We start from the raw sequence: 12374 nt of genomic DNA on the forward strand, positions 1-12374 counted from the left end.
GGAGGGAGAGTTCTATAGGAGAGTTTTGTGGTAGGAGAGTTATGTGGTAGGAGAGTTCTATAGGAGAGTTATGTGGAGGGAGAGTTCCATAGGATAGTTACGTGGTAGGAGAGTTATGTGGTAGGAGAGTTCTATATGAGAGTTATGTGGAGGGAGAGTTCTATAGGAGAGTTTTGTGGTAGGAGAGTTCTATGGGAGAGTTTTGTGGTAGGAGAGTTCTATGGGAGAGTTTTGTGGTAGGAGAGTTCTATAGGAGAGTTATGTGGAGGGAGAGTTCTATAGGATAGTTTTGTGGTAGGAGAGTTATGTGGTAGGAGAGTTCTATAGGAGAGTTACGTGGTAGGAGAGTTCTATAGGATAGTTACGTGGAGGGAGAGTTCTATAGGAGAGTTTTGTGGTAGGAGAGTTCTATAGGATAGCTAGCCCTTTACTATTCTAACACTAGTAGGTGTAAACCTGGCCCTTTACTATTCTAACACTAGTAGGTGTAAACCTGGCCCTTTACTATTCTAACACTAGTAGGTCTAGACCTGGCCCTTTACTATTCTAACACTAGTAGGTGTAAACCTGGCCCTTTACTATTCTAACACTAGTAGGTGTAAACCTGGCCCTTTACTATTCTAACACTAGTAGGTCCAGACCTGGCCCTTTACTATTCTAACACTAGTAGGTGTAAACCTGGCCCTTTACTATTCTAACACTAGTAGGTCTAGACCTGGCCCTTTACTATTCTAACACTAGTAGGTGTAAACCTGGCCCTTTACTATTCTAACACTAGTAGGTGTAAACCTGGCCCTTTACTATTCTAACACTAGTAGGTGTAAACCTGGCCCTTTACTATTCTAACACTAGTAGGTCTAGACCTGGCCCTTTACTATTCGAACACTAGTAGGTGTAAACCTGGCCCTTTACTATTCTAACACTAGTAGGTGTAAACCTGGCCCTTTACTATTCTAACACTAGTAGGTGTAAACCTGGCCCTTTACTATTCTAACACTAGTAGGTCTAGACCTGGCCCTTTACTATTCTAACACTAGTAGGTGTAAACCTGGCCCTTTACTATTCTAACACTAGTAGGTCTAGACCTGGCCCTTTACTAAGTTTGCGGACGACACAACAGTGGTAGGCTTGATTACCAACAACGACGAGACGGCCTACAGGGAGGAGGTGAGGGCCCTCGGAGTGTGGTGTCAGGAAAATAACCTCACACTCAACGTCAACAAAACTAAGGAGATGATTGTGGACTTCAGGAAACAGCAGAGGTAACACCCCCCTATCCACATCGATGGAACAGTAGTGGAGAGGGTAGCTAGTTTTAAGTTCCTCGGCATACACATCACAGACAAACTGAATTGGTCCACTCACACTGACAGCGTCGTGAAGAAGGCGCAGCAGCGCCTATTCAACCTCAGGAGGCTGAAGAAATTCGGCTTGTCACCAAAAGCACTCACAAACTGCTACAGATGCACAATCGAGAGCATCCTGGCGGGCTGTATCACCGCCTGGTACGGCAACTGCTCCGCCCACAACCGTAAGGCTCTCCAGAGGGTAGTGAGGTCTGCACAACGCATCACCGGGGGCAAACTACCTGCCCTCCAGGACACCTACACCACCCGTTGTTACAGGAAGGCCATAAAGATCATCAAGGACATCAACCACCCGAGCCACTGCCTGTTCACCCCGCTATCATCCAGAAGGCGAGGTCAGTACAGGTGCATCAAAGCTGGGACCGAGAGACTGAAAAACAGCTTCTATCTCAAGGCCATCAGACTGTTAAACAGCCACCACTAACATTGAGTGGCTGCTGCCAACACACTGTCATTGACACTGACCCAACTCCAGCCATTTTAATAATGGGATTGATGGGAAATGATGTAAATACTATACTATAGTACAAAGTTCTCCTTGTGGCATTTACAATGAAGTTGGTACATCAAGCGCGATTTCATGGTTTGTTCTTGTTGTCCTGTTCTGAAGATGAATAGAGAGATACAGTAGCTGCTGTAATAAATATGGATGTGATTGGTGGAATTACATTGTTACAACGATCCATCAAAGAGCCTGGGCGATAACATCAAGCCTTGTAGCCATCGTTGTTACACACTGCCATTTCTAATCTTGACTGGTCTAATGTCTTGCTACATAGTACGATGCCCCCCCGGCCTTCTCCCTCACCTCTCCTTTCCTCTCCTCCTGTGCTCTTCTCCTCCCCCCTCAGCTCTCCTCCTCCTCCTCTCCCCCTCTGCACTTCTCTCCTTTCCCTTCCCCCTCTGCTATTCTCCTTTCCTCTCCCCCTCTGCACTTCCCTTCTTTCCTCTCCCCCTCTGCACTTCCCTTCTTTCCTCTCCCCCTCTGCACTTCCCTTCTTTCCTCTCCCCCTCTGCACTTCTCTTCTTTCCTCTCCCCCTCTGCACTTCCCTTCTTTCCCCTCCCCCATTCTTCTTTTCTCTCCCCATTCTTCTTTTCTTTCCCCCATTCTTATTTTCCCTCCCCCTCCCCCATTCTTATTTTCTTTCCCCCATTCTTATTTTCCCTCCCCCTCCCCCATTCTTCTTTTCTCTCCCCATTCTTCTTTTCTCTCCCCATTCTTCTTTTCTCTCCCCCTCCCCCATTCTTATTTTCTCACCCTCCCCCATTCTTATTTTCCCTCCCCCTCCCCCATTCTTATTTTCTCTCCCCCTCCCCCATTCTTCTTTTCTCTCCCCCGTTCTTATTTTCCCTCCCCCATTCTTCTTCCCCCCCATTCTTCTTTCCTCTCCCCCACCCCATTCTTCTTTTCTCTCCCCCACCCCCATTCTTCTTTCCTCTCCCCCCATTCTTATTCTTCTTTCCTCTCCCCCATTCTTCTTTTCCTCCCCCATTCTTCTTTTCTCCCCCACCCCCATTCTTCTTTTCTCCCCCACCCCCATTCTTCTTTCTCTCCCCACCCCATTCTTCTTTTCTCTCCCCACCCCCATTCTTATTTCCCCTCCCCCCATTCTTCTTTTTCCTCTCCCCACCCCCATTCTTCTTTCCTCCCCCACCCCCATTCTTCTTTCCCCCCCCCCCATTCTTCTTTCCTCTCCCCCTGCACTTCTTCTTTTCTCTCCCCCCCCCATTCTTATTTCCTCTCCCTCCCCCATTCTTCTTTCCTCTCCCCCACCCCCATTCTTCTTTCCTCTCCCCCTCCCCCATTCTTCTTTCCTCTCCCCCACCCCCATTCTTCTTTCCTCTCCCCCCATTCTTATTTCCTCTCCCCTCCCCATTCTTCTTTCCTCTCCCCATTCTTCTTTCCTCTCCCCCTCCCCCATTCTTCTTTCCTCTCCCACTCCCCCATTCTTATTTCCTCTCCCCTCCCCCATTCTTCTTTCCTCTCCCCCTCCCCCATTCTTCTTTCCTCTCCCCCTCCCCCATTCTTCTTTCCTCTCCCCCCCCCATTCTTCTTTCCTCTCCCCCACCCCCATTCTTCTTTCCTCTCCCCCACCCCCATTCTTCTTTCCTCTCCCCTCCCCCATTCTTCTTTCCTCTCCCCCTCCCCCATTCTTCTTTCCTCTCCCCCTCCCCCATTCTTCTTTCCTCTCCCCCTCCCCCATTCTTCTTTCCTCTCCCCCATCCCCATTCTTCTTTCCTCTCCCCCTCCCCCATTCTTCTTTCCTCTCCCCCTCCCCCATTCTTCTTTCCTCTCCCCCTCCCCCATTCTTCTTTCCTCTCCCCCTCCCCCATTCTTCTTTCCTCTCCCCTCCCCCATTCTTCTTTCCTCTCCCCCTCCCCCATTCTTCTTTCCTCTCCCCCCCCCCATTCTTCTTTCCTCTCCCCCTCCCCCATTCTTCTTTCCTCTCCCCCATCCCCATTCTTCTTTCCTCTCCCCCTCCCCCATTCTTCTTTCCTCTCCCCCTCCCCCATTCTTCTTTCCTCTCCCCCTCCCCCATTCTTCTTTCCTCTCCCCTCCTCCATTCTTCTTTCCTCTCCCCTCCCCTATTCTTCTTCCTCTCCCCCACCCCCATTCTTCTTTGCTCTCCCCTCCCCCATTCTTCTTCCTCTCCCCCCCCCATTCTTCTTTCCTCTCCCCTCCCCCATTCTTCTTTCCTCTCCCCCCCCATTCTTCTTTCCTCTCCCCATCCCCATTCTTCTTTCCTCTCCCCTCCCCCATTCTTCTTTCCTCTCCCCTCCCCCATTCTTCTTTCCTCTCCCCTCCCCCATTCTTCTTTCCTCTCCCCCACCCCCATTCTTCTTTCCTCTCCCCCCCCCATTCTTCTTTCCTCTCCCCATTCTTCTTTCCTCTCCCCTCCCCCATTCTTATTTCCTCTCCCCTCCCCATTCTTATTTCCTCTCCCCCCCCCATTCTTCTTTCCTCTCCCCTCCCCCATTCTTCTTTCCTCTCCCCTCCCCTATTCTTCTTTCCTCTCCCCCATTCTTCTTTCCTCTCCCCATTCTTCTTTCCTCTCCCCATTCTTCTTTCCTCTCCCCCATTCTTCTTTCCTCTCCCCCACCCCCATTCTTCTTTCCTCTCCCCTCCCCCATTCTTCTTTCTTCTCCCCCTCCCCCCATTCTTCTTTCCTCTCCCCTCCCCCATTCATCTTTCCTCTCCCCTCCCCCATTCTTATTTTCTCTCCCCTCCCCCCATTCTTCTTTCTTCTCCCCTCCCCCATTCTTATTTCCTCTCCCCCCTCCCCCATTCTTCTTTCCTCTCCCCCCCCATTCTTCTTTCCTCCCCCTCCCCCATTCTTATTTCCTCTCCCCCCCCCCATCTTTCCTCTCCCCTCCCCCATTCTTCTTTTCCTCTCCCCCATCCCCATTCTTCTTTCCTCTCCCCTCCCCCATTCTTCTTTCCTCTCCCCCTCCCCATTCTTCTTTCCTCTCCCCTCCCCCATTCTTCTTTCCTCTCCCCTCCCCCATTCTTCTTTCCTCTCCCCCTCCCCCATTCTTCTTTCCTCTCCCCATCCCCATTCTTCTTTCCTCTCCCCCCCCCATTCTTCTTTCCTCTCCCCTCCCCCATTCTTCCTTTCCTCTCCCCTCCCCATTCTTCTTTCCTCTCCCCCCCCCCATTCTTCTTTCCTCTCCCCTCCCCCATCCCCATTCTTCCTTTCCTCTCCCCCCCCCCCATTCTTCTTTCCTCTCCCCACCCCCATTCTTCTTCCTCTCCCCTCCCCCATTCTCCCCTCTCCCCTCCCCCATTCTTCTTTCCTCTCCCCCTCCCCCATTCTTCTTTCCTCTCCCCCTCCCCCATTCTTCTTTCCTCTCCCCCTCCCCCATTCTTCTTTCCTCTCCCCCACCCCCATTCTTCTTTCCTCTCCCCTCCCCCATTCTTCTTTCCTCTCCCCCTCCCCCATTCTTCTTTCCTCTCCCCTCCCCCCCCCATTCTAAATTCCTCTCCCCTCCCCCATTCTTCTTTCCTCTCCCCTCCCCCATTCTTCTTTCCTCTCCCCCATTCTTCTTTCCTCCCCTCCCCCATTCTTCTTTCCTCTCCCCTCCCCCATTCTTCTTTCCTCTCCCCCATTCTTCTTTCCTCCCCTCCCCCATTCTTCTTTCCTCTCCCCTCCCCCATTCTTCTTCTTTCCTCTCCCCCATTCTTCTTTCCTCTCCCCCACCCCCATTCTTCTTTCCTCTCCCCTCCCCCATTCTTCTTTCCTCTCCCCATCCCCATTCTTCTTTCCTCTCCCCTCCCCCATTCTTCTTTCCTCTCCCCCATCCCCTATTCTTCTTTCCTCTCCCCCATTCTTCTTTCCTCTCCCCTCCCCCATTCTTCTTTCCTCTCCCCCACCCCCATTCTTCTTCCTCTCCCCCTCCCCATTCTTCTTTCCTCTCCCCCCCCCATTCTTCTTTCCTCTCCCCTCCCCCATTCTTCTTTCCTCTCCCCTCCCCCATTCTTCTTTCCTCTCCCCTCCCCGATTCTTCTTTCCTCTCCCCCTCCCCATTCTTCTTTCCTCTCCCCCTCCCCCATTCTTCTTTCCTCTCCCCATTCTTCTTTCCTCCCCCTCCCCATTCTTCTTTCCTCTCCCCCACCCCCATTCTTCTTTCCTCTCCCCTCCCCATTCTTCTTTCCTCTCCCCCATCCCCATTCTTCTTTCCTCTCCCCTCCCCTATTCTTCTTTCCTCTCCCCCTCCCCTATTCTTCTTTCCTCTCCCCCATTCTTCTTTCCTCTCCCCTCCCCCATTCTTCTTTCTTCTCCCCTCCCCATTCTTCTTTCCTCTCCCCCTCCCCCATTCTTCTTTCCTCTCCCCTCCCCCATTCATCTTTCCTCTCCCCTCCCCCATTCTTCTTTTCTCTCCCCTCCCCCATTCTTCTTTCCTCTCCCCTCCTCCATTCTTCTTTCTTCTCCCCCCCCCATTCTTCTTTCCTCTCCCCTCCCCCATTCTTCTTTCCTCTCCCCCCCCCCATTCTTATTTCCTCTCCCCTCCCCATTCTTCTTTCCTCTCCCCTCCCCCATTCTTCTTTCCTCTCCCCTCCCCCATTCTTCTTTCCTCTCCCCATTCGTCTTTCCTCCCCTCCCCATTCTTCTTTCCTCTCCCCACCCCCATTCTTCTTTCCTCCCCCTCCCCCATTCTTCTTTCCTCTCCCCTCCCCTATTCTTCTTTCCTCTCCCCCATTCTTCTTTCCTCTCCCCTCCCCCATTCTTCTTTCCTCTCCCCCACCCCCATTCTTCTTTCCTCTCCCCTCCCCCATTCTTCTTTCCTCTCCCCCTCCCCTATTCTTCTTTCCTCTCCCCCATTCTTCTTTCCTCTCCCCCCTCCCCCATTCTTCTTTCCTCTCCCCCCCCCCCCATTCTTCTTTCCTCTCCCCTCCCCCATTCTTCTTTCCTCTCCCCTCCCCCATTCTTCTTTCCTCTCCCCCTCCCCCATTCTTCTTTCCTTCTCCCTCTCCCCTCCCCCATTCTTCTTTCCTCTCCCCTCCCCCATTCTTCTTTCCTCTCCCCCTCCCCCATTCTTCTTTCCTCCCCTCCCCCATTCTCTTTCCCCTCCCCATTCTTCTTTCCTCTCCCCCCCCATTCTTCTCCTCTCCCCTCCCCCCCATTCTTCTTCCTCTCCCCTCCCCCATTCTTCTTTCCTCTCCCCTCCCCTATTCTTCTTTCCTCTCCCCCATTCTTCTTCCTCTCCCCCTCCCCCATTCTTCTTTCCTCTCCCCCACCCCCATTCTTCTTCCTCTCCCCCTCCCCCATTCTTCTTTCCTCTCCCCCCCCCCCTTCTTCCTCTCCTCCCCCATTCTCCCCCCTCCCCCATTCTTCTTTCTCTCCCCCACCCCCATTCTTCTTTCCTCTCCCCTCCCCCATTCTTCTTTCCTCTCCCCTCCCCCATTCTTCTTTCCTCTCCCCACCCCCATTCTTCTTTCCTCTCCCCTCCCCATTCTTCTTTCCTCTCCCCCATCCCCATTCTTCTTTCCTCTCCCCCCTATTCTTTCTTCCCCCCCATTTTCCCTCTCCCCTCCCCCATTCTTCTTTCCTCTCCCCCACCCCCATTCTTCTTTCCTCTCCCCTCCCCCATTCTTCTTTCCTCTCCCCCTCCCCCCTTCTTCTTTCCTCTCCCCCACCCCCATTCTTCTTTCCTCTCCCCCTCCCCATTCTTCTTTCCTCTCCCCATCCCCATTCTTCTTTCCTCTCCCCTCCCCTATTCTTCTTTCCTCTCCCCCATTCTTCTTTCCTCTCCCCCTCCCCCATTCTTCTTTCCTCTCCCCTCCCCCATTCTTCTTTCTTCTCCCCCTCCCCCATTCTTCTTTCCTCTCCCCCTCCCCCATTCTTCTTTCCTCTCCCCCTCCCCCATTCATCTTTCCTCTCCCCCTCCCCCATTCTTCTTTTCTCTCCCCCCCCCATTCTTCTTTTCTCTCCCCCCTCCCCCATTCTTCTTTCCTCTCCCCTCCCCCATTCTTCTTTCCTCTCCCCTCCCCATTCTTCTTTCTTCTCCCCCTCCCCCATTCTTCTTTCCCTCCCCCTCCCCCATTCTTCTTTCCTCTCCCCCTCCCCCATTCTTCTTTCCTCTCCCCTCCCCCATTCTTATTTCCTCTCCCCTCCCCCATTCTTCTTTCCTCTCCCCTCCCCCATTCTTCTTTCCTCTCCCCTCCCCCATTCTTCTTTCCTCTCCCCCATTCGTCTTTCCTCCCCCTCCCCATTCTTCTTTCCTCTCCCCCACCCCCATTCTTCTTTCCTCTCCCCTCCCCCATTCTTCTTTCCTCTCCCCATCCCCATTCTTCTTTCCTCTCCCCCTCCCCATTCTTCTTTCCTCTCCCCCATTCTTCTTTCCTCTCCCCTCCCCCATTCTTCTTTCCTCTCCCCCACCCCCATTCTTCTTTCCTCTCCCCCATTCTTCTTTCCTCTCCCCTCCCCCATTCTTCTTTCCTCTCCCCTCCCCCATTCTTCTTTCCTCTCCCCATTCTTCTTTCCTCTCCCCATTCTTCTTTCCTCTCCCCCATTCTTCTTTCCTCTCCCCCTCCCCATTCTTCTTTCCTCTCCCCTCCCCCCATTCTTCTTTCCTCTCCCCCTCCCCCATTCTTCTTTCCTCTCCCCTCCCCCCATTCTTATTTCCTCTCCCCTCCCCCATTCTTATTTCCTCTCCCCTCCCCATTCTTCTTTCCTCTCCCCTCCCCATTCTTCTTTCCTCTCCCCCATTCTTCTTTCCTCCCCTCCCCCATTCTTCTTTCCTCTCCCCCACCCCCATTCTTCTTTCCTCTCCCCTCCCCCATTCTTCTTTCCTCTCCCCACCCCCATTCTTCTTTCCTCTCCCCTCCCCCATTCTTCTTTCCTCTCCCCCCCCATTCTTCTTTCCTCTCCCCCATTCTTCTTTCCTCTCCCCACCCCCATTCTTCTTTCCTCTCCCCTCCCCCATTCTTCTTTCCTCTCCCCCATCCCCATTCTTCTTTCCTCTCCCCTCCCCTATTCTTCTTTCCTCTCCCCCATTCTTCTTTCCTCTCCCCCCCCACCCCCATTCTTCTTTCCTCTCCCCCCCCCCATTCTTCTTCCTCTCCCCCTCCCCTATTCTTCTTTCCTCTCCCCCATTCTTCTTTCCTCTCCCCTCCCCCATTCTTCTTTCCTCTCCCCCACCCCCATTCTTCTTTCCTCTCCCCCTCCCCCATTCTTCTTTCTTCTCCCCCTCCCCCATTCTTCTTTCCTCTCCCCCTCCCCCATTCTTCTTTCCTCTCCCCCTCCCCCATTCATCTTTCCTCTCCCCCTCCCCCATTCTTCTTTCCTCTCCCCTCTGCTCTCCCTGCTTTGTTTGTTTGCCTATTATGGGGGAAATCCTTAACTGAATTGCGTCAGAGCTACGTCAATGGCCTCTCAGTGCATTGATGCTGAGGATAGAGACGCCCATATTAATCTATGGGAGAAGAACGTAAAATCGGTTGCCATATGTCTGATCTTCCCCGGGCAGTAGGCGCCGGCGACCCAGATCTGTCTCGTGCCCGACGGTAAAGGCAGAATCTCCGGTGGGCTATCAGCGGGGGGATTCGGCTTGGAGCAGCGGTCTATCTCCGACTACGATGCCGTTCTCCCAGCCGCACGAACCCTGGGACAAAATGGAGGTGACCAGCGTTAGTAGTGAGGTTAGTTCACTATTATAGCTTCTGCATGGGATGGAAGGCTGTTTTATGTCCCAGCGAAATGTATGAAACTATATAACGGTGAGACAACATGCATGCTAAAGGAGCAGCTAGGCTAATGCTAGTGGTGCTGCCAAACTAGCTGATTATTTATGCGAACTGTGTTTATTTTGAGGCAGCAGCTGTTGTCCTTGATGAAATGTATCGGGTTCATATTGGGTTGTTTTCACCAGTTCCTTCGGTGCTGGAGTGGATGTTAGCTGTTGTTTTGTCCGTTCATTTATCAGGCTAGTAACGTTAACGCCTCAATTACCGGCGGCTGTCACTGCGTTAGCTATAAAGTCAGTCTTTAATAACTACATCATGTATATTGTTCGGTAAACTATCCGCGTGTTTCGACGTGCTGGGGACTGTTTACCAGACATGAAACTGTAGTGTTGACGTTGTAGCTGCCAGCAGTCCCCGGTCCCACCGTTCAGACACGGCCGGTCATCATGGCTGGTCTACATTTAGTCAGATTGGACTTCTTATGAGAAGGAGGTGAGGGGTAGAGTTAGCTGAAATGCAACAAAAATCTTTTACTTTTGACATTGTATTTTTTTCTTCTTTATATATATATATATACTGCTAAAAAAATAAAGGGAACACTTAAACAACACAATGTAACTCCAAGTCAATCACACTTCTGTGAAATCAAACTGTCCACTTAGGAAGCGACACTGATTGACAATACATGTCACATGCTGTTGTGCAAATGGCATAGACAACAGGTGGAAATTATAGGCAATTAGCAAGACACCCCCAATAAAGGAGTGGTTCTGCAGGTGGTGACCACAAACCACTTCTCAGTTCCTATGCTTCCTGGCTGATGTTTTGGTCACTTTTGAATGCTGGCGGTGCTTTCACTCTAGTGGTAGCATGAGACGGAGTCTACAACCCACACAAGTGGCTCAGGTAGGGGCGGCAGGGTAGCCTAGTGGTTAGGGCATTGGACTAGTAACCGGAAGGTTGCAAGTTCAAATCCCCGAGCTGACAAAGTACAAAATCTGTCGTTCTGCCCTTGAACAGGCAGTTAACCCACTCTTCCTAGGCCGTCATTGAAAATAAGAATTTGTTCTTAACTGACTTGCCTAGTTAAATAAAGGTAAAATAAATAAAATAGTAGTAGTGCAGCTCATCCAGGATGGAACATCAATGCGATCTGTGGCAAGAAGGTTTGCTGTGTCTGTCAGCATAGTGTCCAGAGCATGGAGGCGCTACCAGGAGACAGGCCAGTACATCAGAAGATGTGGAGGAGGCCGTAGGAGGGCAACAACCCGCCTTTGTGCAAGGAGGAGCAGGAGGAGCACTGCCAGAGCCCTGCAAAATGACCTCCAGCAGGCCACAAATGTGCATGTGTCTGCTCAAACGGTCAGAAACAGACTCCATGAGGGTGGTATGAGGGCCCGATGTCCACAGGTGGGGGTTGTGCTTACAGCCCAACACCGTGCAGGACGTTTGGCATTTGCCAGAGAACACCAAGATTGGCAAATTCACCACTGGCGCCCTGTGCTCTTCACAGATGAAAGCTGGTTCACACTGAGCACATGTGACAGACGTGACAGAGTCTGGAGACGCCGTTCTTTGGGGGGCCGCACAGCCCTCCATGTGCTCGCCAGAGGTAGCCTGACTGCCATTAGGTACCGAAATGAGATCCTCAGACCCCTTGTGAGACCATATACTGGTGCGGTTGGCCCTGGGTTCCTCCTAATGCAAGACAATGCAAGACCTCATGTGGCTGGAGTGTGTCAGCAGTTCCTGCAAGAGGAAGGCATTGATGCTATGGACTGGCCCGCCCGTTCCCCAGACCTGAATCCAATTGAGCACATCTGGGACATCATGTCTCGCTCCATCCACCAACGCTGCACCACAGACTGTCCAGGAGTTGGCGGATGCTTTTGTCCAGGTCTGGGAGGAGATCCCTCAGGAGACCATCCGCCACCTCATCAGGAGCATGCCCAGGCGTTGTAGGGAGGTCATACAGGCACGTGGAGGCCACACACACTACTGAGCCTCATTTTGACTTGTTTTAAGGACATTACATCAATGTTGGATCAGCCTGTAGTGTGGTTTTCCACTTTAATTTTGAGTGTGACTCCAAATCCAGACCTCCATGGGTTGATAAATTTGATATCCATTGATAATTCTTGTGATTTTGTTGTCAGCACATTCAACTATGTAAAGAAAAAAGTATTTAATATTAATATATTTCATTCATTCAGATCTAGGATGTGTTATTTTAGTGTTCCCTTTATTTTTTTGAGCAATATATATATATATATACACACACACACACAGTGGGGCAAAAAAGTATTTAGTCAGCCACCAATTGTGCAAGTTCTCCCACTTAAAAATATGAGAGGCCTGTAATTTTCATCATGGGTACACTTCAACTATGACAGACAAAATGAGAGAAAAAAATCCCGAAAATCACATTGTAGGATTTTTAATGAATTTATTTGCAAATTATGGTGAAAAATAAGTATTTGGTCAATAACAAAAGTTTATGTCAATACTTTGTTTATATAACCTTTGTTAGCAAATGTTTTCTGTAAGTCTTCACACTGTTGGCCCATTCCTCCATGCAGATAGATCTCCTCTAGAGCCTTGATGTTTTGGGGCTGTTGCTGGGCAACATGGACTTTAAACTCCCTCCAAAGATTTTCTATGGGGTTGAGATCTGGAGACTGGCTAGGCCACTCCAGGACCTTGAAATGCATCTTACGAAGCCACTCCTTCGTTGCCCGGGCAGTGTGTTTGGGATCATTGTCATGCTGAAAGACCCAGCCATGTTTCATCTTCAAAGCCCTTGCTGATGGAAGGAGGTTTT

The 12374-nt window shown here is 51.2% G+C and overlaps 1 protein-coding gene and 1 long non-coding RNA gene across 2 annotated transcripts in view; one reads left to right on the plus strand and one right to left on the minus strand.

The window, feature by feature from the left end:
• Positions 1 to 423: 423 nt before the first annotated feature.
• LOC127916390 (uncharacterized) lies at positions 424 to 810 on the minus strand. Its single transcript, XR_008094882.1, has 3 exons — positions 716 to 810; positions 531 to 604; positions 424 to 493 (listed from the first exon to the last, which is right to left on the minus strand). It is a non-coding gene; the product is annotated as an uncharacterized LOC127916390 (long non-coding RNA).
• Positions 811 to 9176: 8366 nt separating this feature from the next.
• rps6kal (ribosomal protein S6 kinase a, like) overlaps positions 9177 to 12374 on the plus strand; it is a 76944-nt gene continuing 73746 nt past the window's right edge. The window contains exon 1 of the mRNA XM_052518172.1: positions 9177 to 9508. Within this exon, the coding sequence (XP_052374132.1) occupies positions 9446 to 9508 (63 nt within the window). The 5' untranslated portion in view covers positions 9177 to 9445. The remainder of the gene's footprint in view (positions 9509 to 12374) is intronic.

This window comes from Oncorhynchus keta, chromosome 4 (assembly GCF_023373465.1).
Source record: "Oncorhynchus keta strain PuntledgeMale-10-30-2019 chromosome 4, Oket_V2, whole genome shotgun sequence".
In the NCBI taxonomy this organism is placed as follows: Eukaryota; Metazoa; Chordata; class Actinopteri; order Salmoniformes; family Salmonidae; genus Oncorhynchus; species Oncorhynchus keta.